The sequence below is a fragment of the Arvicanthis niloticus genome, chromosome 15 (assembly GCF_011762505.2).
Source record: "Arvicanthis niloticus isolate mArvNil1 chromosome 15, mArvNil1.pat.X, whole genome shotgun sequence".
In the NCBI taxonomy this organism is placed as follows: domain Eukaryota; kingdom Metazoa; phylum Chordata; class Mammalia; order Rodentia; family Muridae; genus Arvicanthis; species Arvicanthis niloticus.
The window spans coordinates 34,810,231-34,837,994 of NC_047672.1; the positions used below are offsets into that span (position 1 = coordinate 34,810,231).

At 39.4% G+C, this 27,764-nt stretch overlaps 1 protein-coding gene across 5 annotated transcripts in view; it reads left to right on the top strand.

Moving 5' to 3' along the window:
* The window catches only part of Znf800 (zinc finger protein 800), a 46,390-nt gene extending 28,361 nt beyond the window's left edge, over window positions 1-18,029 (top strand). For all 5 annotated transcript variants that reach the window (XM_076913629.1, XM_076913632.1, XM_076913630.1 and 2 more), the window contains exon 6: window positions 14,962-18,029. In XM_076913629.1, coding sequence (XP_076769744.1) covers window positions 14,962-15,121 — 160 coding nt within the window. In that variant the 3' untranslated portion in view covers window positions 15,122-18,029. The remainder of the gene's footprint in view (window positions 1-14,961) is intronic.
* The last annotated feature ends 9,735 nt before the right edge of the window (window positions 18,030-27,764 follow it).

Consider the following 27,764-nt stretch of genomic DNA (forward strand, 5'->3'; position numbering starts at 1 on the left):
GGAGACAGAAGGGGCCAGGCTTTTTGGAAATCCAGTCAAGTTGGCTTCACTAGATTTTTTCACTAGGTAGGCGATATGAAATCTAGGAGGGAGTGATTGGGTATTGCCATCTTGGCAGCGAGAAGTATTGTCTCTCCTAGCTCTTCTAAGACTACTTTAAAAAGATATCTCACTCTGTGTCCTCTCCATATAGTTGTAGATACTTTATCAATTCTGCTTCCTGCTTTCCCACACCTCTTATCTGCTTCTTTCCCCATGTAGCTTGGATTCAGGCTCTTAAGGGAAAATATGATTAGTTGAATTAGGTATAGTTGAGCAAATTTCTCCTTTATGCTAGGCTTCATAGGTTGCTGGCTTGTCTGTAGTGTAGTGGTCTTTGGGCAGGTTTTCTCTGCTGGTCCTGCCATGTGATCATTATGGGAAAGTCAGGAACATAAAACATGTTCTTAAGCCCAGCAGAAGGGATTTGATGAAAATACTTAAAGGATAGTGTTACAATGTAATAAGGGTTCAAATATACATGAAAACATTGTAATTAAAGGCAGTCCATGTTTGTGAGTGTTACATTAATGTAACATTAATGGCCCTTTTCATACTAAGAAAATGTGGGAGACAATCTTTTGATCATTGTTTATAGTTCCTTCTGAACTGTCTGATGCATTTCCATCTCTGGCTTTGTAGAGTCATAGAAATCGTGTTACTTTCATGGAGAAAGAGCCTTTGTGTTTCCTATGGCAGCATTTAGGTCATTCTGTAACAAGTTGTTACTCTTTGCCAGACACCCTGTTACACTGTATAGTTTGAGCTAGCAGTTTAGTCAATCCCAGAATTGTAAGGTATTGTTTTTAAGGTATTTAAGAATTTTAAGGTATTTTTCTGTTTGTTTTTGGGATTTGACTTACTGTGATGGCTGATTTCTATTCTGTTAGTCCTTCTTCCCACAACAGATAGTATCTAGTGTTCATGATGTACCTGACACCAGTCTGCACTTTTGGTGAAAAGAGAATAATGCTGTTAAAGCTTGGAGTTTGCAAACTCAGGTCCAAGTCTTGGCTCACATATTTACAGCTTTGAAGTTTGGGCAAGTTACTTATCAACTTCAAATTTCTTGTCTATAAAACAATAAAACAATATTAGAAACTACCTTCTAACTAGGTTTATTGTGGGTAGGAATTTTATAAATTAACTATACAGTATATATAAAGACTTTACATTATATTGTATTTTATATACTTGGACTTCTTTCCCTCACTTAAGAGTCCAAAACCACCAATGACTCTTATCAGTGAAGCTGCTCTCAAGTTACTGCTGGAAGACTTTCTAACACCTAGTTTCTGGTTATCTTATTTGGCCATATGTTGTTCGTTGCCTTTTGAGGGGGCTTTACTCTAACTTTTTAGTGTAAAGTCAGATATAGCATCTACGATAAAGCCAAGATAAACAGCAGTTTATTAAGTTAAAGGAAACCGTTAATTTATGGGCCTTTAATTTGTTCTGGAGTTTGCCACATTTTTTGGCAGAACCATTTAATAGTTTGCTTCTCAACAGTTAGTATCTTATTCAGCAATGTATAGTTCTAAGTCATGAAATTCAGGGAAGCACTTCCTCACTCCATTCCTCCAGCTCTCTTTTCCCTGTTCCTCTCTTTCTCTACCCATCTTCCCCACTCCTGTTTCCTGGTAAATATTAGGCTGTGGTTTAAGAACATATTTGCAGGCAAGTGTTGCCAGTGCTTTATGCTAGACCTGGCACATAACAGGTATTAAAAGATTGTTAAAAGACGGGAAGAAGAGGACATCAGTTTCCACAGTCTATCTTGGCTTTGGGTTCATTTCTAATACTTGAGTCACTACTTTGTGCCAAGAGGACAGTGCCAACCATTTTAGAGACTGAAGAGTAATATCACTTTCTTATTCTCAAGAAGTTTAAATGTTGACTTTTTTCATGTCTTTCATTTCAGCTGTGTGTTCTAAAGGGTATTTTCATATCGTATTTCTTAATCATTACAAAAGTTCTGAATTATCTTCCCTTTAACACATTATTTAGTTTTATATTCTCTTTCTTACAGAGATATTCTTCCTGATTACCTTAGAAATGAGGCCTTGTTTTCCCTGTCTCCAAGGCAGTCGACAAAGTCCCTTCAGTGTATCAATCCCACTTTACATTTTTTTCCTTTTTGGCACTTACTGCAGTGTTTTCTTTACGGTGTGGTTTCCCTAACTTGACTTACAAGGCCATTTAAGGGTGGTGTCTCCATTTGTCCTGTGTCTTCAGTGCTCACTGCAGCATCTGCTATCCAGTGTGCAGCCAGGAAATAGTATCTGTGCAGGGATGAGCTTTGAGTGGAGTCTGTCAGTTTAGTGTTCTACAGAACTTCTCCAGAAATAGCCCACAACCATTTCTTTATTATTGAGAGAAGTGCTGTTAATGTGTGTTTTTATTTATGACTTAATTTAGACTCTAAACACATTTGCATACTTGGATTACATGGCTCTAATGAATGACAATCTGTGAAATTATTTTTTTTTCATACTTTGGTTGAGTAGTATGAATAATATTTTTCTCTTGGATGATTCTTACCATGTTGTTTAAAAAATTCCCACAAGTTTGTGCTGGTGGTAACTTGTTATTTAGAATGTATTTTGTTCCAACAAAGGGCCAGTATGGATGGTTCTCTTTAGAACAGAGATTCTCAACCTTCCTATTGCTGTGACCCTTTAATATTGTTCCTCATGTTGTGATCCCCAACCATAAAATTTTCTTCATTGCTACTTTATAACTGTAATTTCCTTACAGTCATGAATTGTAAATATCTCTGTTTTTCAATGGTCTTAGCTGTGTGAAAGGGTCCACCCCACCTTGAACCCTCCCCCTCCTTCTCGGAGTCCTAACCCACATGTTGAGAACTACTGCTTTAGAGATAGGCATCCTTCTTGGGTTGACCTCAACTTTTCTGTAGAGAAAAGATTTTTTATCTAATGTAAAGAAGTTTATATAAAGACCCAAATCACCATTTGTCATATGTTACAATGTAGAGTGCCTACAATATTGTGAATATATATATTCTTTCAATGTACAAGAGGAGTTTAGTTTTTTAAAGGAATTGTGTAAAGCAGTTTCTTAGGTTACATTAGTAGGAGGTTGTTTAGCTAGGATATGAATTTGAATTGCCTATGAAAAACTGAAGCAGGAAATAGCAGGTGCCTGGGCTTATTTTCTCCCTGTCTGTATACTGTAGTTTCTGGTGGTGGCAGCTGACCTGTGGATGAGTTATGGCTTGTCTGAAATGTTGAGACATGAATTATCTCAGATTTGGGATGGTTTTGGAGTTTGGGTGTTAACATATAAACAAGTAGGCTACCCGAGGGGATCTAACATAGAAACTGAAGGTCAATTTTTGTTTTGTAGATGGTCTGCGTATAGCCTGAAGATATTTACTTAGTGTCTTTAACATGGTTACATTTTGATTATGAGCCTCCATATGAGGTCAGGTTTGGAATTTTCTATTTGTGTTGTCATTGGTCAAAAGTTTTAGACTTTGGATTTTTGGATCAGTTACATGTTTAAAATGTTGTGGACTTCCTGTCATGTGTCATAGCCGTAGATCCTTTGCTTCTTATCAAAAGAACTCTAGTGAAATTGAGTTCTTTTAAATTCTTATCAGCAAAGATAATTTAGTTATTTAAAGACTATATATAAACTTTCTACTTCTATACTGAATACATCAAAAGGACCTGGAAGCAAAACCAAAAACTAGTTTTGTTTGGTGCTGTGATGCATGAGAGTAAGTTTACCATTATGACTGCAGTACAGTAGGGTTGTAGGGCGGTGCAAAGAGTTGTTTACCTGCTGCTGGTGCAAGGGGAAGGGTGGTATCCTAGGCATGTAGTCAGGCAGGTGTTTGCTAGGCCTAATTAGCCCAGATTCCTGACTGAATCACACTTCTGAATCACATGCTAATGAAAGAGTTTATTACTTGTGGGACAAGTCGTGTCTGAAGTTTGGTATTTATTTCTTTTTTAGAGATTAAAAATTTGTTTAAACTTTAATGAGTAGAAGATGAAAGAAATGTTAAAATAACAATGGAAAAGTTAGTATTATAGTAATAAGTGAATTAAACATTTTTGTGTTGATTTTTAGACAAGGCCTTGTTTTATAGCTCAGACCAGTGTGGAGAAGACGAAAGAAATGTTAAAATAACAGTGGAGACGTTAGTATTATAGTAAAAAGTGAATTAAACATTTTGTGTTGATTTTTAGACAAGGCCTTGTTATACAGCTCAGACCAGTGTGGAACTTACTGTGTAACTTAGGACTTGAATACAAACCCTTCTGCCTCAGTCTTTCACATGCTGATATTATAGTTATATGTCACAATATCTTGATTAAATAGCCCCTAACTCTCCACATAGCACTTGTTCAGCTATCAAAAGCCAAAGAATTTCATGGAAATGTATTCTACAACTTTTGCTGTTGTATGTCATTTATCTGTATGCAGTTCTGTATCATTCATTCTATAGACATTTGAGCTCAGCTCTGTGTGTGTATGTGTGTGTTTGTGTGTGTGTGTTGGGTGCTAGGAAACAGGTTTGCTGTAGCTCCTTTCAATTGTCATGAGAGGAATGCACTGTAAGGACACGGAGGTGTGATCTTTGGCACACTGGGGTTGGGCAAGCGACTCTAATTCCTAAATTCATCTTTGAGTTTTGAAAGAGTTAGGCACAAAAAATTCCCAGATAGATTCAGAGACTAGAAACATTAGATTAAGGGCAGGAGTATGAGGTTACACAATGGCCAAATTTAAGATGTTATGGACCCAGTAAGTGCTTTGAATTATATTTTCGAGATTAAGAGTAACCACTGAAGAATTTTAAATGGGGTTTTCTCATAGCACTGAGGAGATATATATGGAGTGAAAAGATGTGTATGGTGGGAAAATTAATTAGGAACCAACAACAGTCCGTAAGAATGACAGAGATTGCCAGGTGGTTGTGGCGCACGCCTTTAATCCCAGCACTTGGGAGGCAGAGGCAGGTGGATTTCTAAGTTCGAGGCCAGCCTGGTCTACAGAGTGAGTTCCAGGATAGCCAGGGCTATACAGAGAAACCCTGTCTCGAAAAACCAAAAAAAAAAAAAAAAAAAAAAAGAATGACAGAGATTAACTTCATGTAAATGGTAGAATTTACAGCAGTAAGACTAGAGAGAAGGCTGCCAACACAATTTCAGGAGTGGAATTTTCTGGACGATGGAGATAAGAAATAAACCAGGATGATTTCCAGTTTCAGGCATTCTAGTTGGGCAGAATTCTCCAAGGTAGGGAATTGAAGAGAAGGAGAGTGAACTAATTAACTTTTAGATGTGTTGAGTTTGAGGTGCTTGCTCCACATCTAAGTAGAAATATTCAATAGGAGAAGAACACTCAGGTTAGTGGTCAGAAGAAAGATTGCTCACGGGAGAAATTTAGACACAATTAGCATCAATGCAGATGCGGAAGCCACTGGTTTTGAAGAAATCACCAGACAGAATGATAGCGTCAGTTCTTTTGGTTTATTTGGTAACTTAGGGTAATACCTAGGTCTTATGTTTCTATTTCAATGGTCCATTTGAGAAATGGTTTCTGGCTAGCACTGGTTGTCTGTGGTTCTGTCTCTCCTTATATAACAGTGCATTTGATAGTACCTCAGAAGTGGTACATGAATTGTAATAGCATGAGGGAATGTGAGTTAATCAATGCGTTTTACTTACTCAGAGGGCTTTTGAGATAAATCTGTGATACTTTAAAAGACCAATCTTTTTGCCTTTTTGTTTTTTAAAGAATTTTTTTTTTTAATTTTATGTGTATGAGTACACTATAGCTGTCTTCAGACACACCAGATGAGGGCATTAGATCCCATTACAGATGGTTGTGAGCCACCATGTTATTGCTGGGAATTGAACTCAAAAACTCTGGAAGAACGATCAGTGCTCTTAATCACGGATCCATCTCTCCAGTCTCAAAAGACCAGTCTTTTAAAGATAAATATTTTATGTATTTATTTATTTTGGACAAAACAATTTGTTAGTGTTTTTGGAGTGAACAAGATTTTCTTTTGTTAAGTCCCATAGCTTTGAAGTGTAGGTGTTTTTCTTGCACGGTCACTATGCCTCTGACCAGACAGGAATGACCTGTGTTTCAACTCAGGCAGTTATAATGTAGGGGCAGGGCATTGAGACCTAAGTTTGAATCTCCAGCATCATGCAGAAAAAGCTAGGAGTTGCTGGATGTACCTGTAACCCCAGTATCGTGGAGACAGCTACATTGATTCCAGAAGCTGCCAGGCAGTCTAGCTGAAGTAGAAACTGAGGGAGATACCTGGCGTCCTCCTCTGGCTACTGCATGTGTATGTATGGGCACATGCTCCTCTACACACCTGTTCATGTACGACATACACTATATATAAAGACTTTAAAAAGTAGGGTATAATCTATATGAATTTAAGTATATTGGTTTTATTTTGTCAGAGCTGTATCTTTTGAGCTGGTGAATTCTTACATGTTAGAACATTGTCAGTTCAGATGAATGTTTTTGTCCTGATATGTGGAGATGCTTCTTTATTGTACACCAAGGTGTCTTTAGGAAGGTTCACCAGGTGATTTTTTTCAGAAGTCAGCACTACTTATCATTGAGCCCACACATTCAGTACAGAAAATGTAAGTCTGCATATCCTTTGAGCTATCCACTTTTGGGACTGACTTTAAAAATCTGATTTTAAAGGGAAGAATCACCAGGAGACCATGTGTGATGTTTCAGTAAAGTTTTATGGACAAGTCATGACCCTAAAACTTAAGCTCAACACTAAAATGCTGACAGACATGAATTAGAAGATAGAGTGGAGCTATCCTTTTGTTCTTATGGGATCTATAGATAAATGGGGTGGGAATTATAATTTTTTGTTCAAATTCCTTGAAAATAGTTTTTCCTCTTATGTTTTAACTTTAAATAAATCACTAAATATTAGAATAAAGGCCTGATATTCCCATCAACACAAAGCAGACTGTTGTATCACAGAACTGTATTATAACTATAACCTTTTACTAGTGTTACAAACATTTATTTTTAATTTTGTAAACACTGATCCTGTCCTTCATGCAGTTTTGCATATACCAACCCATATTCCAGCAAAGCTCTAGGAGATAATTATTTGTACAATAGTGGCCTTAAGTGTGTGAAGAACAAAAAGCAGTAGAGTAGAATTTTAGACTGTATTCTCTGACTTGAAGACCACTTGTTTAATAGAATTTTTATACATGTTGTTCTTTCTTGCCTATATGGCAAGAGTGAAATTTAGTTTGGAAAAATTTTGCAAGGTTTATCAGTATGTTATCAATAATAGCATATCCATTCTCTGTCCCTCTATCAGTGTGCACTGTCAACATGTATTGTGAATTTTGCCTGTACTTGTTTGTATATTGTTTCTTTCTTTATCTTTTAAAGTAGATTACAAAGATTAATAAGTAGGTTACAAAGATAGAAGTTTTTTCTCTTATTTTAATCTAGATGATTTTCTTTTTTCATGTAGTAAAAACTCAGTTTATTTCATTCAGCAGGACCAGTACATAATTTTAATGGAAAACTGGCACCTCTTAATTTCCTGGTTTTGTGCTTTTTGGGTGGAGCTGATTTCTGAGTATGAAGGTTGTGACAGGAAATAATACGAGGTACCTGCAAGAAAACACTTGGAACAGTAGCCAAACATTCTGGGTAACTATGGTTTTTCTCATTCCCAGGCCCCTGCCTACAGATAGGTTGTGTCTAGGTGCATGCTGACCCTGTAGTTGAGCCTACTCACTCAGTTCCCTTAAAAAATTAGTTTATTTGTATTTAGGTGTTTGTGCTTATATGCACACACGCATGCACCTATCTGCAGAGGCTGGATGATGCTGAATCCTCTGGAGTTGGCGTTGCAGGTGGTTGTGAGCTGCTCAATGTGTGCAGCGCTGAGACCAAACTGATCCTCTGGAAGAGCAGCAAGTGCCCTTAGCCACTGAGCCGTCTCTTCAGCCAGCTGGTTTGGATATATCATTCCTCTGTATCATTCTCTAAAGATAGTTTGGCAACTCAGGGTTCAAAAACATTTTTTTGAACATTTCTAATGAACTTACTACTTAGAAGCAAGCCATGATAAACTGAACTCACCATCTAACTGCCTTCTTATAGTGCCACCCTCCAATTTGAAGAGATTCCTTTTGTTGATCACTTAGTCTGTGGTGTCCCTGTCCCTTTGCTGGTCATATAGACTTCAGAGCCTGTCCTCTGTAAATCTCTTCCTGGTGGTTCTTGCCCACAGAGACATCTTCCTCCAGTGAGGTTTTAATATCTGTCTGTCTACTCATTTTCTCTTTTATTCTTTGTGATACTACATTCATATTAACTTTCCTGTCCTTGTGAGTCAAATCTAGCCCTTGGAGACCAAGGCTATATTATTAATCAGTTTAACACAATAGCATATATGGTTGTCAATGAATGAGTCACCAGGCCTGTTCCCATTTACCTTGCCCTGCCAGGAACCAGCTGAGTTTTGGTTTCTTCATATACTATTCCTCCTTGCGCTGTCTGTGTACTTTTCTACTTTTGCTGTCTCTCTGTTACTATTATCTTTCATTTTAAAGATTAGAAATGGTTCTAGGAGATTCTTGTGCTATGAAAATCAAAGGGTTCATTTCAGCATTTTCTTATTTTAGGATTTACTTTTAAACTGTCATCAAGGTTGTCCTTCTTTGTAGGTCCATCTAATATTTATTTATTGGGATGTGTATGTCAGAGGCAAGAGTTTGGATGTTCTCTTAACCAGAGAAGTCTGAATGGTAATGTGCAAATAGTCTTAGGGCCAGTGAGCAGCAGCCCCACTACAAATACTAAGCTATGCGTGTGTGGATGGCATATGCAAGTGTGTGTGTGTGCAAGTGTGTGTGTGGGTGTGTTCATGTGGACTTGCGTATGGGGAGGATGGAGGTTAACACAGCGTGTTTCTCCAGATTGCTCTTCACTTTGTTTTTTGAGAGGGTTTCTCCTTTCGTTTGGAGCTTATCACTGGCTGGGCTGGTTGGCTGAGCTGGCTAGCAGGCTAGCAGTGAACTCCAGGGATCCTCCTGTTTCCAGCCTTCATGGCTGCTGGGGATGCTAACTCAGTCTTCATGAGCCATCCCGTTTGAGCTCCTCTAAGGTGACTGGTGCTCGAGGACACTGACCATGTCCGGCCTCAAGTACAGGTGTGCGAGTGCCACAGTGCCACCTCTTCAGTGTACACTGGGAAGTATCGGCCACAGCGATTCTCATAGTCATAGTCTGTACATTTTCCCCTGGTAGGCAAATTTGGGAGAGCAAATTACAATCAGTTTTCTTTTTCCTTTTAAAATTTTTTTATTGAAAGCATATTTTTTGTTCATATAATATATTCTGATTATGGTTTCTCCTCTGTATTCCTCTCAGTTCCTCTCCAATTCCTCTTCTATCCAGATCCATCCCCTTTCTGTCTCTCATTGGAATACAAAAAGGCTTATAAGGGATAATAATGAAACAAGATATAATAAAATAAGATAAAATAAAAACAAATATATTGGGATCAGACAGAAGACACAAACAAGGAAAAGAGCCCAAGAAAAGGCACAAAACAGATACAGATGCAGAGACCCACTCATCTGCACACTCTAGAGTCCCATAAACAGAACAAAACAAAACAAAACAAAACTGGAAGCCATAATATATGTACAAAAGACCCACAGGGTAAAAAAGAAGAATAAAAATAAAGAGTAAAATCTTTTTTAAAAAAAAAAAAAAAGAAGAAGAAAAAGAAGCCCTGACCTGACACTGAGATAAGGAACCTTCAAAGATGGCTCTGCATTTGTTTTCTGTTGGGCGTGCACCCTTAAAAAAAGCTGTTTCCCCAGAAACAAATGGCAAAAAGTATGTTTGCATTTGCAAATGATTATCAGTTGGAGCTATCTTCTGGATTAGACATGTGCCCATGTCTCCTTTCAGCTCCTAGGACCCCCATCTGATCAGACTCATGTAGGCCCTGTGTATGCTGCCTTAGTCTGTGAGCTTATATATCTTTGATCCTGTAGAATCAGGAGGCTCCTTTCCCTTGGTGGTCTCTATCCTCTCCAGCTTACACTTTCCAGTTCTTCACCCTGCATAGTGCCCTGAGCCCTGAGGGAAGAGATCTGAAAGAGCCATCTCATTTAGGGTTGAGTGTCCCAATGTCTCATCCTCTGTATAATGTCAGGCTGTGGGTCTCTGTATTTGCTCCCATCTGCTGCAGAAGGAAGCTTCTCTGACGATGGCTGAGCAAGCCACTGATCTGAGTATAGCAGAATGTCTTTAGGAGTCATTTTATTGCTGCATGGTTTTGGTTTTTGTTTTTAGTTTTTGGTTTTAATTTTACCCTAGGTTCCTGGGCTATAGAGTCTTAGGTTTTTGGTTACACAGCAGTGTTGGGTATGGGTTCCATATCTTGGAGTGGGCCTTCAGTCAAATAATATAGTGGTTACTCCATTGCTTTGTGCCACCATTGCACTAGCACATCTTGTTGGCAGGACAGCATTGTCAGTCAAAACGTTTGTTTTATGCCTGGTAGTGTAAGCCGAGGGTCTTGATGATCATGTCAGCTTAGTGCTACATCTCTCTCCTAGGAACATGACTTACTCAGGCATCCCTTCTATTAGACCAGGCCATGCACATTGAATACTTTTGTTTTCCTGTTTCTTTATTTATGGATGTACAGACTATCTCACTGGGTATGTTTCTTTTTTAAACTAGAGTTTTACAAAACTTAATTTAGTAAAAAAAAAAAAAAAAATTGAGGTAATGTATATCAAAACACTTAGCTTAGTGCCTGTCACCATGCAAGTGAATGGTAACTACTAATGTCACAAGTACCGTTGGGTCTACTTCCCTTTGTTACCTGCAGGATCAAAGAGTACATTTTGGGTCACTTTTATAGATAACTGTTCTATTTTATCATCAGTATGTGTGTGTGTGTGTGTGTGTGTGTGTGTGTGTGTGTGTGTGTGTGTATATATATATATTGAATAATTTTCATTCTTCTAATTCTTTCTTTCACTTGCTTCCTTAGTTTATCCTCAATGTTGACTGTCTGAATTAGGGCAATATCATTTCATTCTGCATTATTTTATAACATTTTGTATTTAAGATATTTATTATTTTAAAAGTTTAGTTTCTTGTATCCAAATACTATATTCCCCAGTTTCTCTCATCTATAATATTAATTTGTTGGGATATGTGATCTTAACGCTAGGCTTGGCTTCATAATGTATTTCATTTTGTGTTGTATTCAAGTAGATATTAGTTGTGACTTTCCCCATCTAACTGTGTTCATTCTCATTTCAAGCCTTGCTCGAATCCTCTCTTACATGGGAGAAGGTTATTTTTAAGATGGTAGCAAGTGTGTTCTAGTAGCGATGGCCATAGTGTTAGGAGACTATGATTGAAAATTAGAGTAGAGGCAGAGTGTTGCTTAATTAAGCAGGCAGCAATGGCATTGTTGATGTGACAAACACACAATGGGCAAATCAGAACTTTCTGTATGGATGTGAATACAGAGAAGATGATTCAGAGGAGTGAGCCTGTCGCCCTGTCAGTAACAAATGCTGTAGTGTTCTCCCCACCCTTCTGGAGGATGGGCTTGTTAGAGTGGGAAATGGAGAAGTCACTGTAGACTGTCCTAGTGCTTGCTAAACTACACACCAGTGTGCCAGTGGTCTCCGAGGGAGAATCAAGAGACAGAGAGCAGAAGAGGAGCAGATCATTTCAGACTCCAGCAGTCAGTGTTTGTGTGTGTGTGTGTGTGCGCGCGCGCACAATAGTTGGAGGGAGAAACCTTTTTACTGAATTAAGTGGCAAGAAGAACACACATGGGAAACACTTATTGTTTTCTTTTTTGTTTTTTTAAAAAAGGAAATTAGAGTTAAATATTTTGGCTCATTTTTTCTAAAATTTAGTTCATGAACAAAAACTGATAGAGGTTTTTCAAATACCTCTGAAAAAACAGGCCATGGTGCTGTTTTTCTTTAGCATGCAACTGATAAACCCTGATACCTGTTTCCATGTCTGTTTAGTATCAGCACATAAATGCATTTCAGACCAGTGGAAGCCGGAAAGACTGTCAGCATTTTCAGATACTCTGCCCTCTGCTCTAGCTTTCAATCCCACTTACATCAATTTTCCAGTGGAAGGGCAAAGGCATAGACGCAGAGGGGAAAGCAGATGGTGCACCTGTGATATCGGGCACATAGCATGGGGTTCCGGTTTGGTGAGCAAAGGACTGCACACATTATTGGATCTCATTACTTTGCATATCAGCAGCAGCCACTGTCTTTCCCGGAGGAGTTGCCAAAAAAACCCAAGACGGAATATATTTTCTCTGTACCACACAGAAAATTTCTGACTTAGCAGCATGCTTATTTGAACTTGATGGGAGAGGATATAATGTGTATATATTCTAATACTAGTCTTGGAGGAACTTGGTGTCCCGCTATACAGGCTAACTTAACCTGGCAGAAATATCATATGGACTTGGCTGCTTCAGGGAGAATGGCCCAATGGACTGTAAAGATGAAGGACATTTTGCTGTGGTAAAGGCCAGATCACAGATTTAATTAATCAAATCTCATCAAAGTTAGTACTGAGCAGTTAAAACTTTGTAAATGCCAGTCTACCCCCAGCCCCTGCCCCAGGAAGCATCAGTTTTCCACTTATGAAAAGGAGCAATGCAGGGGAAAGGACTGTTTGTCCTTACGTGTTTGTGTTCAGGAAGTCAGTTGCTAGTGTGGTTCTGTACAAGCTTCTGGAAGGTGTCCACATCTTTAGGCAGAGTCTTGGACTGGTCTTTGGTTCTCCTCAAAGGTTAACAACTATTTATTCATGTAATGTGCAGACAGTGGGATGCTTTTATGTATCTGAGCAGAGGAATGACAGGAAATGAGAAGTTCACTTGAAGCTGATGAGAAGCAAAGCCCTGGCCTGTGTCCAGGGACAGGATTCAGGTTAGCCTTGGGCTCTGACTCATCCTAGATGGTCCTTCTCAGAGATAGGTACCTCATGTTATTTGTTTGCTGCTACTGTCTGAGAAAAGCCCTTAGGACATAATGTACATTCCAAAATATTAAATTGAAACCAGGCCTGGCAAGATGGCTCAGTGGATGAAATTGCCTGCTACCGAGCCTGACAACCTGAGTTCAGTCTTTGGAACCCAATGGTGGCAGGAGAGATGCAACTCCCATAAGTTGTTATTCAACCTTCACATGCCCTAAAATACTTACATAAAGTAGAACTCCTTAAAAATTAAAAAATAACTTGAAATCACTTGGTGATGGCTAGAATTTTAAAAAGCTTTTAACAAAAGCTTCTGCAGGCTTCATTTTGTTCAAGAAGTAAGTTTACAAATGTTTGGTTTCTTAGGATTTATTCTCTGTAAATTTTATTTCTGACATGCGATATGTTTTATTTTTTGTTTTTTATTTTTTTATTATTATTTTTAATTTTTTTTTTTGTACTAAAGTTGTACCTCTGGGTATGATGATTTCATTCAAAACCTTCAGAAGCCAGGAAACTTGCAGGGTGGTATGATTGATTATGTCATCAACTTAAGCAACAAAGCACATCCCCACAAACACCTAACCTTTGATTTGCTTATCACTGAATAAAATCCATCTGACAACGGAGGTCACTTTAGTTTAAAATAGTTTTGAAGTTTATACTACAATGGATTTTCTATCCAATAGCAAAGCCCTGGCACTTGTCTATGTTATTATCCCATGTGCAGTTTCCTGGAATAATTTAGCAAACAGATTCTCTGGGTATTAACTTAAAATCTAAAATGCATGTTATAACTGAAAGACCAGTATTTAGCCAATAGTTGATGTAGTATTTTATCCTTCTCCGTTTGAATGCTTTCAGACACAGGGAACATGACTGAAGCTGAAACACATTCTCTAAAACGTTTGTTCCAAAAGCATGGCAGGTCTCTGCACACTACGTTCTGAAGCCTGTGGAAATTACAAGTTGAAATTAACTTTGCAAAAGCCCAGAAAACTTTATTTTTTTCAAATAGAAATGAATAGAATAAAATAAAGTATAATTTTATAAAAGACGGTGGTTTTGATTCACTGTTAAAAGTTTAAGGGATTAAATACTCTGTAACATTGTGAGTTATACCGAGTTTAAAGATAAGCCATCTCAGCGAACCCCTTTCTTAAGATCTCTTTATACCTACCACTTTGCTACCCTATATAACTTTATAAATTCATAAGTGGGATAAAATTTAAAAGTAATTAACTTTATTCTATTAGTGAAATAATTTATTGTATAACTTTGGAAGTTATAAATAAAATGAAAATAAAGACTGCAGTACTCAAAGGTAACGACACACTTGTGGTTTTTCTTCATCATTTTATAAATTTGTGTTGTCTGAATATGGCAAGTACATACCCTCACACCCAACAAATGCCGGTGAAAGGGAATTTTCCTTGACTACTTTTTTCATATTGTTAGACTGTATCTCACAACATTTTATTAGCAAGTTAGTTTGCACTATAAGATTATAATACATTATGGTTAGAGATGAACATTTTCCAATTTTTCTTCCTCTTCTTTCCCCATTTTTTATTATGTTGTACTAGATGTTGCACTGAACACCTTGAAATTTTATTTGTATACATAGTTATGCTTTAAGGGAACATTTTAAACAAGACATTCTGGGTCAGGGGTTATCAGCTAACGCCTGGGTTTGATGCCTGCAACCTTGCCTGTTGCCGTGTGGTGCCAGGCTCCTGGGCACAGCTTTACCTGGTGGGTGCGGGGGACGCGGCGCCTCGGCCCCGGGCTGCGCGGTTCCCGCCCGTTGCTAACCGGCGTGTCTTTGTCTTTCCTCCCTGGGGTCCGCTGCGCCCGTGCGGGCCGAAGCCTGGCGAAGCCGTCGCCCCGCAGCGCCGCCATCCTGCGCCCGCCCGCAGGCGCCGTCACCACGCGCCAGGCCGCCTCCAGCTGCCGCGCCAAGCTCCGCGGCGCCGCCAGGGAGCGCCAGCACGCGGCGCGCGCCCTCGGCAGGTCGGCAGCCCCGTGACGCCGCCGCGCGCTCCCGCGGCCGCGCGCACCTCCGTACCTCCGTCGCCCAGGTCGACTGCAGACCCTGCATCCAACGCCGGCCGCCTCGGCGTCGACGCTGGTCGGAGCTCCTCAGCGGGCGCCGGCTGCCGCAGCCTGCCCTGCCTCTCCGGACGCCGAGCTCCGTGCAACGCGTTTCTTCAGCCCGCCTGCAAAATCCTGGCTTCTTTGAAAACCTCACTGCACACGATTCCGTTTCCCTGTTTGGTGTAGTGGCTCTCTGTTCCCACTCAGATTCTTTCCATTATTAGTTCTTCAAAGCCAGCTTCCTTTTCTTCATTAAGTTCTCATCAAGCTCCACCTCTTACTCCCATCTGCCAGAAGATTCTAATTGTCCAAATTCTCTGGGGTGGCTAACAAACCCAGAGTTGTATCATGCACATCTGTAATTGAACTCAAACGTCAGGCTTTCCCTTTCCTGTAACTTCAACTCCGATGGCCCCTTCCTCCCTGTGGAATCAGTCCTTGTTTCCAAGGACCTAAGCTTATCATCTTTAGAAACTGGATCCTCTCTAGAATATCGTCGCTGATGATCACGGGAACGTGCCTTTCCATACCTGCTCCGGGAAGGCTTGTTAGCTGAGGCCCTCTTGTTTTCCCAGGCCCTCTGCCCCTGGCTTTACATTGAGGTCTGATTTGGGCTATCCCCAGTGACTGGACACAGCCAAAGTAGCCGTGATGGCCCATTCATGTGACATACTTTGTCCTCAATGAACTATTTGGGGTGGGGACCCTTCAACTCGTGGCTGAGGTTTTCTTAGGACTGCTGGCTTCAGTCTATAGCCCCTCTTGCCTTTCATAGGTATGTCAGACCTGCATTACGGCTCGAAGGCTCTCTTCCCTCTTGCTTTCTTTTGTCTTTCTCAGGTGTCCCCTCAACACTACTGCTGCACAGTGACCTTTGTCTTGGTGTCTGCTGCTAGGAAACTGACACGTCAGACATTCCAGTCTCTGACCACCACCTTCCTATCCTGAGTTCTTTGTTCTTTGACCTCATCTTTCTACTGTTGAGCAGGCCATGTCTTGGATGTATTTCCGTGACCAGCCCAGATTCCACAATCCATTACCATATCATGCCTCGAAATGCAATTCTCTTAGCACTCTCAGACCTCAGTCCCTTCTAAGTTATTTTCCTAGCAGAAAATCCAACCCTGGGTGTAGGTAACCTCTGTTTTGCTCTAGCCTGACTGTAACAACTGACCATTTCCTTTAAGAAAATCACAAAACGAACCAACCTGTTCTATTTCCAAGAATTTATTACAAATCCCACATTGGTGTTTTTTTCCTATGGTCTTCTCAGTCCCCCCACTTGTATACCTACTGTTTCTATGCATGTATCTCCCCAGAATGTCCTGTTTTTATATTTCCTTGAGAAATAAGAGTTACAGACAGAGCTCCTCAGTTTTCTACTATAATGCGTGCGACTGATTTTGTGACTGTGAAAGAAGACCCTTCACTCAGTGCCGTGGGTCTCACTCCCTCTTGCTTTTTGAATAACTTCAGGTTGTCCTCTTTCTCTCTTTTGTACCATTATTCCCCGCCACCCACCCACCCACCTCTTAAGTTAATCAATTGCAGTAAAAGGCATCACCATTCAACCAGCTTCTATAGTTAGAAATCTGGGGGGCCATCTTTGCTACTTTTATGACTAGTTCCTTACAAAGCAGACCATCTTAATCGATCAGTTTTATTACTCAAATTTATAGGGATCTCCCTGCTTCTGCTTCCTAAGCCCTGGAATTACAGGTGTGTATAATCATGCCTGACTTAAAATTGTCTTTAATTTGCCTCTTTCCAAAGTCAGTGCTATGACCAACATTTTTTTCTCACTTGACTGCCATCAGCTAGTCATGCCTGGTCTCTCGGGTACCATTCTTGACCTAATTTAGTACCTTTTTGATAACCTGGCAATATTGACCTTTCTCATCCATCAGATCAAATAAATTATTGCTTGTAGAATAAAATTGAACCCCTTACCATGGCTCACAAAGCCCTGCACCATCTGACCCTTCTCTATTTCTCTAACAGCCTCTGGACCCTTCTCTCAGTGTTTACCATGTGTATCCCTGCAACATGCCAAGCACGATCTTTACTGTGTCTCAGGGGGTTAGTAAATGCTACTATTTGTAAGCTGCTTTTCATGGCCACCCCCTCTCGCCTCCATCTCAACATATCCTCTAGATGGGTGCAGAGGTTTGAGGGAGGCCTGTGTGGAGTACCATGTTGAAGTAGTCACAACCTCCCAGTCATTTTCTCTCCCAGTTCTTTATTTGCAATCTTATTTATTTGTTGGCTCTGTCTTCTCTCCATTTCCTCACACCAGAATGTATGAAGGAAGACACTGTGCGGATGTCTGAATTCTCCAACACAGCATTTTGTGTCCATAGGAGATTCAGTGCATGGTAGGTGCACAATAAATGTCTGTTGAAGGAATACATGGATACACATGTTAATTTCTTTGTTGTGGATTCACCTTTCTATTGATGTAGTAAAAGCTGTTTATATATTAAAACCACTAATCATTTTTTATTCTGTTTGTTGCAGACATTTCTGCCTCTTCCCCAGTATGTGCCAGTTTAATTCATAATGTCTATGAATTTTCACAACGATAAATACCTTTTATGAGTCCTGCACTCAGTGAAATGTTTAAAAAGATCTCCATGTCAGTGTTACATGCATATTTGTTTCCTTTCATTTTAATTTTCTAGATTTAAATATTTTCTCTAAATGGAATTTATTTTTGGTATAGATGTGATTAAGGGGCTAAGTATTTATTTAGTTGTTACATCATCACTTATTGAAAATTCTCTTTTATCTACTGTTTTGACTATTTCACATTTATCAAATATTAAATTCTTATACCTAGAGTGGTTTCTGGATTTCTTACTTGTTTGTTGTTCCTGACGCCTGTTACTTTAACTATTGTCATGCCATTGGTTGCTTTATTGTATGTTTACAATGAAATAATATTACTCTTATTTAAAAAAAAACCACGTTTTGGGCTTTGGCATTTATTCTCCTCCATAAGCTTTAGTTATATTTTGGTAAAGTCCAAAAGAAAGTCTACTGTTATTTTGTTTAGGATTGGTTTAAGATCATGGTTATTTGAGAAATAGTTGTGAAGTCTGTACTCTTTACAGCTACTGATCTGTAAAGTCTCCTAGTGAGGAACTTGTCACATGTCCAAGGTCACTAAAGACACTTTGTATGTCCTTCGGGTTTTCTTTTTTTTCATGTGTTGCAAACTTACTGGTTCTATTTTACATTTTGTTGCTGTTTGACTGTGATCATTTTCCCTTTCTAAGAGCTTTTATAAAAGCTGCTCCTTGTAGGGCCACTTTTTTTTGTTTGTTTGTTTGTTTGTTTGATAACTTTTCAAAACGCTCACTAATCCTTACTGATTCTTTTCCTCATAGCCAATCATTTTAAGCATAATTCATGATAATTTCTCATTTCTTTTGCTGTGCTTATACCTCATCAAGTATGTGATGATATTAGCTTTCTCTTATTCCTGACTTTTTAGGAATGCCTGCATCAGTATTTTATCAGATTTTAATATTAACTACTGAACTGAAATACGGGCCTCCAGGCAAAGGACATGGTTTTCTGGTTCAATTATACCAAACATTTTTTGGAAGCTCATGTCGAACATTCTAGACAGCTAGAGATTGTCATATAGTTTATTTTGTTGTCTATTACCACAATACACAGTGTCTAATATCACAAAAAATAGTTACTAAAAGATTTCCTAATACCGGACTTTTTCTGCATAAGATACAGTCTGTAATCATGGTGAAACCCCCCCCCCATTTTAAAGTATAATAATGTTAAATTCAACTCTTACATTTTAAATGGGGTTATTACACTTATATTCATGAAAAAGACTAGATTGTAATCTCATATTTTTGTATCCTTTCTTAGCTTCAGAAGGGGGATCTCTCTATTGTTTTTATGATATAAGTTAGCACTGTAGGAACTGTCTATTCTTGATGGCAGGGAGAAAACCCCCATAACACTGTTTATAAGATAAAAGGTAATTCTCTGAAAAATTTGAAAAGTTTTATGGTTTTGTTCTAAATAGGCAACCATACTTCTTGAATAGAAACTTTAAAATTATATTTTTAAAAGAAAGTCATGCATTTTCATAGAATTTAAAACTGTTAGATTTCTGCATATATTTATCTTATAATTAAAAATATTTTTCTCTGCATCTGTGATTGTAGTGTTTTTCTTATTTCTGAACTTTTTAGTTTTAGTTGTATTTTTTATTTTATTAGTCTTTCCAGTCTCTTTAAGGAATCAACTCTTAAATATTTTATTAACTGTAGTTTTTCTGTTTATGCCAATATAATTATCTCTAATTCCTTCCTTATTTTTCATGCTTAGTTGTTTTACAAATGTTTCTTTGTAATCGATGACTTAGATCATTTTAAAATTTCTTATTTAATAATAGGACATAAGACTAAGCTTACCTCTGGGCACAGCTTTGTCATGTAACCTCTGACTGTTAAAACAGCTGTCTCTATTTCACTTTTAACTGGTGTAATTTACAATAGTGTTCTGAGTTTTTCCCCCTGTTAATCATGCTTTCTTTAATAAAAAGTAAGTCTATTAATATTTATGTTGCTATTTTTAATAAAGAGCCAATTTTATTTGTAAGAAGTAAGATTAACTGTGAAATGATTTACTCTGGAATAGTCATACAAGCACCATAGAATTCTTCCTTGGAAGATATATCAACTGAGTAGGCTAGTGTCAACTCTAATGACAGCAGAATTTTGAAATATCACTACTACCTATAATTTAATGAAATAGCTTTCTTCACTGTCTAAGTTACTCATATAAAAGTCAAGAAAGATCTCGCAAATGTTTATGGTATCAGAAACCATCAAGTAATATGAAATTTAAAAGGTAATCTAATAATTAGAAATTTTTCATTCAAATTTATGAAATCAGGAAGAATCGAAGATTTTTTTAATATGGATGTTGCCCCAAATTTTATTAGAAAAGTTTTCTCTTAGACTTAGAAAAAATAGTTTTAAAATGCTCTTTTTTAATATTTAATTAATTGATTAATTAATTTACACTTTAGATTTTATTCCTCTCCCAGTCCACCCTCTGACTGTTCCACATCCCATACCTCCTCCCTGCACCCCGCCTCCACCCTCTGACTGCTCCACATCCCATACCTCCTTCCTGCACCCCGCCTCCACGAGGATGTCCCCGCCTCTCACCCCCATTAAAATACTTATTTTTTTTAAAAAAGATAACGTACATAAAGAAAATCAAAACTGCCCAAAATGCCATTATCTAAGGAAAAGCATTGTTAAAATTTTGTTTGATTCCCATCTAAGACAATTTTGGGCATGTCTTTTTCTTTGGGGCAGAGCTAGGCTGGTACTCTTCTGCAGCAGCTTCTGTTTATTCGTCTGACATTTGTATTTCCTCAACGCATAAGGAAGGGGGGAAATATTCATCTCATCAGCAGCAGAATAAGGAGGGGGCGCTCTGAGCTCTGGTTGTTGGTGTCTATGCTGCTCCTTCCTCAGGTGTGGTGCTTTGCTGCTTGATCTTCAGGCATGACCCTTGACCTCAGAGATGACCCTTGACCTCACTCATGCCGCTGGGAGAGTCTTCCTTCTGCTCCTTTTGCTTAACTCCTCTGCTTCTTAAACTGCTCATAAGTACTTTGTCATATTCCAGGACTACTGTCATTGAGAGCAGTGATACTGTTTGGTTCCATTGATAGTACCCTCAGAAGTCTAGGATCAATAAATATATTGATTTGCACACATACCACTTAAACTTGGAAAATATCTACTTATTTGCAGAGCTGGAGGTTCACAGACTGCTTTTTCATAGACTAGTCTTTTCTAGAAGTTCTGCATTACAAGAGGAAAGTTTGTTTTAAAATATGTATTTCAAACTTTTTCTTAGGCAACACTTTCTTTTAGTAAGATGTGCTAGTAGTTTTTAAATTTTTATTTTTTTATTTGTGAGTGTGTGTGTGTATCTGTGTCAGAGTGTCACCTGTGTGTAGGTGCCTTAAAGGCTGGAAGGGAGCACTGGATCCCCTGGAGGTGGAATTACAGGTGGTTGTGATCTGTCTATTGTACACTGAGTAGTTAGTTCCTGGACTGCCTCCAGACTAAGATGAGGGAGGTCCCTGCTTTGGATCCAAAGCATACAGGGCATTATTGAGGCTCTTTGGTGATAGTGTGAAGATGTCAACCAAGAGGAATTCTCCCACCTGGATCCTGAGCCTTGTTTAGACTGTGGGCTCCTGCCGCCCACTTCCAGTCTATCCAGAAGATCAACCCAATGTGAGGCTAAAGAGAGCTGTCTGTTGGGACTGAGGAGATGGCTCAGTGGTTAAGAGCCTTGCCTGCTCCTCCTCAGGGGCTTGGTCTCATTCTTACCCCCACACTGTGCCTTAAAACTAACTCCAGGCCTTCTGCTTTCTGCAGGCACCAGACCCCAGACATACATGTGATGCACAGACGTATATGCGGGCAAAATTGTGTGTGTGTGTATTAAAAAGAGTTATCTGCTGAGTGTGGTCATGGTTTGGTTTTGCAGGCTGGAGCCTTGTTCTGCCTCTCAAGGGGAATACGCATATGAGGCTATGAGTTAGGGACCAGGCCACTGTATTCCAGCATAAGACTCTGCGAAGTTCAGGAATTCCAAGTTTAAGTGTGGCTTCCTAGTTAATTTGTTGGCATAGATAAATATGACTTTTTTTTTTTTTTGACATGGTCTTTATAGCTCTGGTTGTCCTGGAACTCACTATATAGACTTGACTTTCCTTGAATTCACAGAGATCCACCTGCCTCTGCCTCCTGAGTGCTGAGATTAAAGGTGTGCACCACCACCTCCTGCCTAATAGGACACATTTTTATCTATTTAGATAGCATTTGTACTTGTGTATTTGTGGTATATGCACGTGTGTGGGTGCAACTGTCCATGCAGGTGTGTTTGGAAGCCAGAAGTTGAGGTAAGGGTGTCTTGCTCTTTTCTTGTGTGTGTGTGTTAGTGTAAACTATTCATGTGAACATGTCATACATCAGAATGTAGTTTGGTCACACCCATCGCCTCTTCCTGTGTTGGTCTGTAACTGAGAACAGTTAGACATGGGTCATGTAAGTCTGCATTTCACTCTACAGCCAGACTCTGTAGATGGTTGGAGTGAGACTGCAATCCTAAAGGATGCTGGGAAGCCTGGAGTAGCCAAGGAAGGTTGCCATGGGTTACTTGGAGGAGAATGCTGTGTATCATGATGGACCCCAAAAGCTTAGAATGAAGCACCTGAGCCTTTGGTTTGAGATAGCCATGAGTTGGACAATAAGAGCTTCTGCAGGGACCCTGGACCATAACGAGTTGAAGATAAGAGGCCCTGGCCTCCAATGATAGGACTGCAGGAGCTTTCAGAATTGTTTTGTATTCTAACAGTTTAACAGTATTCCCAGAACATAACTGATTTTAGTTTTTTCCTTAAAAAAAAAAAAAAAACTATACAAGTAAATGGAAAGCTCAGAATTAGGTTTTGTTTAGAAAATTAAGCAAGGGGCTGGAGAGATGGCTCAGTGGTTAAGAGCACTGACTGCTCCTCCAGAGGTCCTGAGTTCAATTCCCAGCAACCACATGGTGGCTCACAACCATCTGTAATGGGATCTGATGCTTTCTTCTGGTGTGTCTGAAGAGAGCAGCAGTGTACTCATATACATAAAATAAAAAAAAATAAATCTTAAAAAAGTTAAGTGAGAAATACATCTTTTATACCCCTGTAAAGTGGTATAAGGCCTTCAGCACCAATGAAATGGTACAAAAAGAAGTGCTCGATGCCCTGAAAAAATGAGACAGAACAAGGGGCCTCTCTATGTCTGCAAGCCAGGGGATGTTTCAGGAAAATATATGTTTACTTAAAGTATATATAATATACATTGGCATGTGTGTATATACATAGTTTAAATGAGATTATACCACTTGAGGTGACACTACCCTCTCTAGGAGTAACAGACCATCTAAATGAAACAGACTAATGAAAACCCTTGTACTAACTCTGTTAAGTTGTCAGTCAGGGAAACCCAAAAGATGGCCCAAACAGTATAGGCCATTGCCCTTGGTTTGCCTCCCAGTGGCACTTTTATCTTGGGACTAACCAACAGCCATCTAATTGGACTTAAGGCTAGCACAATAGGAGAGAATTCATTATTGATACTGTAAATCTTTCCAACTCTCTATGGCTGGTGAGGTCATGAATCCTAAAGGGGAGTCTAGTACTGCCACTAGCATAATGTCTAACTGCATTCTAAATACTTACCTGTATACCCACAGAGGAGTGTCGCTCCCATTTCTTATCAGTGAAGTTTTTTTATGCAGCAAGTGGGACACCATTATAGAAAAACACAACTGGTCAAAGTGCAGAGATCAATCAATTATGGAGTGTTCAATGCCAGTTGATAAATCTACAATCCAACCCTAACACTGAAGACCCAGGGAACATTGTATGAGCCAGGGGACCAGGAAGTCTGCTGCAAGATACAAATGAAAGGTCAGCTGCACTCATGAAATCTCGGCAATAAGGTCTAAACAAGACCTGCACTATGACAATACCAAGTGGCATACCAAGATGGATGGAGAAAAATCTCACAAGGTCCTTCCCCTAGACAAAGACTACAGGTGATTAATGGTTACTGAAAAGAGGGAAGATCCATCTTCTCTTGGAATAAGATCCCTCATAGATTATTCAGTCCAAAGTGTTCTGTCCTAAACACACATTTGCACAACACTATTGGACTCAGGAGGTCGTATTTTTCTATGCATGTATGTGTGTGTGTGTATATATATATATATATATGTATATATGTATACATATATATACACATGTATATATATATGTATATGCATATATTAAAGAAGAAAAGGTCATGAACTTGAGAGGGAGTTGAGTCTCCTCTGAGCTGCAGAAAGGTGTGCCAGCATTCTCCTCCCAAAGCTGTGGGTTGAAGCATGAGCAGAAAGGGACCACGAAGGTTCTTAATGGCCGGGCAGTGTGGACTGAATTGGTCTGGAGACCCCTGGGGCTGGCAGATATTTAGAGTTGACATTCTCTTCTTGATTATCTTTAGATCTTCCACCAAATTGTTCCATTAGGAGTTCGACATTCTCCTGTAGCTCAGGGCTTCCTGGGGGGAGGGGCAGCTGAGAAGCCACACTATTAGTTTGATTTTACTTTCCAAGATGCCATAAACTAACACATTTGAAAACACATATTAGAAAAGGAATTATTAGGAAGACATAAAAAGGGGAAAAAATAAACATATAGACTCCTATGTTTGAAATGTTAACACTCAACAAGCAAAACTTAATCCAGCAAACAGATACAAAAATTTCTAAAATTTAAGGAATTTTTGTGATTTTCCACATTAAACTAGTAGCAGTTTGTGGATCAACGTTATCCTTCTGGCCCCATGTACAGAGGAAGGGTCTAGTAGCATTTTGCTTGTTCATTTCCTGGGGAACAGCAAAATTTGTACAAGTGTTCTTTAGAAACTCAATCTCACTCCCCCGCCATCCCTCTTTTCCTGACTGCCTTCCCTTCAGGACAAGCAAGGCGACCTTTGCTGTGGCCCAAATGAAGGTCATCTCTGGCTCACCTCCCAGCCACAAGCCAGTAGGTGTTCTCCAGCAGAATAATTTCCCACTGCATGAAAGATGTTCCTACCTTATCACTGAAATCTACGGATATGGTACTTTACTTGACAAAAAGGACCATGCAGAAGAGATTTGGCCCACTAAGGCTCTTCTTAATAATAAAGTAAAATATAGTATAAAGACAAAAACAAGATTAACACATCAGAATTGGTCAAAATAAACAGAAGGAAAAGGGCTCAAGAAGGCACAAGAAACAGAAATCCACTCATTTGCTTACTCAGGCATCCCACAGTAACAGTAAGCTGGAAGGCATACTGTATATGCAAAGGACATTCTTTCCTCCTTCCTCTTCTAACAGGGTTCCCTGAGTGGAGGGACTTGAAGGAGACATTCTGTTAAGGCTGAGTGTTCCAAGTCTCTCATACTCTGTGTAACGTCTGGCTGTGGGTCTCTGTATTTGTTCCCATCTGCTGCAGGGGAAGCTTCTCTGATGATGGCCAAGCACGGCTCTGATCTGAATACAGCAGAATGTCATTAGGAGTCAAAAAGGTTCTTAAAAAGGGAGGGCATGCTGGATTATCCAGGTGGATTCAACGCAATCATGAGGGTGCCGGAAGGAAATCGAAAGAGAAGGCAGGAGAATCAGGTTTCTGTAATGCCCTACTTGGTGCCGACAGCCTGCAGAAGCTGGGAAAAGAAGGAAGAGAAAGGAAGAGAGGGAGGAAGGAAGACAGAGAGAGTAGGGAGAGAGAGGGGAAGGAGGGAGGGAGGGAGAAAGAGAGAGATAGGAAGGGAAGGAGAGAGAGGGAAGAGGGAAAGAGGAGCGATGGAGGAAGGGAGAGAGACAAAGACACAGAGACAGACAGACAGACAGACAGACAGACAGACAGACACACACACACACACACACACACACACAGAGAGAGAGAGAGAGAGAGAGAGAGAGAGAGAGAGAGAGAGAGAGAGATTCTAAGACTCTTGGAGGAACAGCCTCGCTCACATCTTGATTTTTGCCTAATGAACCTTCAGATTTCCTGAGTGTTCCATAGGAATTTTTGCTGTTCTGAGTCACTGGCTTTGTGGTAATTAGTTATAGCAGCAATAGGAACCAAGTGTTAGTGAAAGCCAGCCCCAAACTCAAGGCAGCTGCAGACTTGAAGCCCCAAATATCACAATTAGTCTGGGTGGCCTCTTTAAGGGATTGTAAGTCAGATTTCAGTTTTCTTTCAGCATGGAGCCTGCCTCCTCCTCAGCAGTTCCTCTATAAGCAGCTTTATTGCTTGTTTGTGAGGTTGAAAAAAATAAAGAAGTAAAGCCCAGATTTTTAACTGCCGGTGCTTAATGACTGGTTTACTAATTTTGAGCTGAATTACAAGGATCCCTTAAATTAGAAACCTTAAATTTGCAGTTCTACTTTGATGCCATTCCTGCACACAATTGTTTCGAACCAAAAGGGATAAACAGTTAGCGACTTCATACATGTGATGGCTTTCATAATTGTCTCTGAGTAGAAATTATATTTTTGGTAAATGATATGATGAATGCCCTATGCAGGTTTTTGTTAGTAGTGTTAGCAGGAGTCTGAAGATGATATATTCACACTCAAGTTTCAGATAAACAGCACTGAAAAGGGACTTTGGTATGGACTTATCAGCCCAGGGGTGGCCCTGCACACAGCTGGCTGGCTTCTCCCTCATCAGTCACTAATTAAGAAAATGCCCAACAGGCTTGCCTACAGCTTGATTTTATGAAGGCATTTTCTCAACTGAGGTTCTCGCCTCTCTGATGACTGTAGCTTTTGCCAAAATGATGAAAAACTAGCCAGCACAATGCTGTTCTAGAAGACTTTGTTCCTTCAGTTTCTAGAACCCATGTCAGGTGGCTCACAACTGGCTGTAACACACACACACACACCATTTTGTGTGGCTTAGAATAATGTAAGGCTTGCAAAATAGGAGTCAGCTGCAAGGCAGGTCTGATATGAGCCAAGCCTAAGGCAGGCTATGGTATGCTCGTGATCAAACCTTAAGGTTGGCATTGCTCTGTCAGTGAACCCTGATAGCATAGCACAAAATTAATGCCTGGTGGAATAATACAGAAACCAGAACTTTGGAGCTGGCCCTTAGAATTGCACTGTCACGTTCCCAAGACGTCTGTCTGTGCTGAATCTCTCCGCACAGGGACTTTGAGACTGGTACTATAGCTTCAGCGTAGTTTCTGACACCATTGCTGAGTTCACACATAAAGCCTGTAAGAGCTAGCCACTGCCCAAGGAGCTCAAAGACCTTTTGGGACTAACAGGGCAGACATATCTGAGGGACCGCATAGCGGATACATATTAAGTTTGCAAGCTGTGAAAGGTTCTCATTGGAGAGAATTCCTCATTGGAACCCTGCAGCAGTTATTGTCTGATCAATCAACCCCATTCCTGGTTAGCAAGGTGTCTGCTGACATGAGTTTACCATAACATTTATAATAGCATAGCATGTAAGGAACATTTATGTGGATAACTGAGCATAGTCAACTGAGCATATCGTAATATTTATAATAGCATGGCGTTATAAGGAATGTTTGTGTAGATAAACTGAGCATATTTAAAAGGCAAATCTCTAATTGCCCAGTGCTTCATGGCTCACTGATTGTGCTCTCTGCAATAATTTTGAAAATTTTTCTAAAATGTTCCTTATAAAATTAAATATTAATTTAACATATAAATTTATATTATTAATGTTAATCTTATAAATATAAAAATACTGATGAAATTTTACTTAGAAATTTTACTCCCAGGTAATTACCTAAAGAAAATCAAGGCATTTGCCTACTTTAAGTCTTTAATAAGTATATTCACATCAGCTTTATTCATAATGGCTAAAAACTATGAAAACCACCCAGGTATCAAGAGGAGAATGAGCAATTGTGGTACATACATATAGCAGAGTACCACTGAC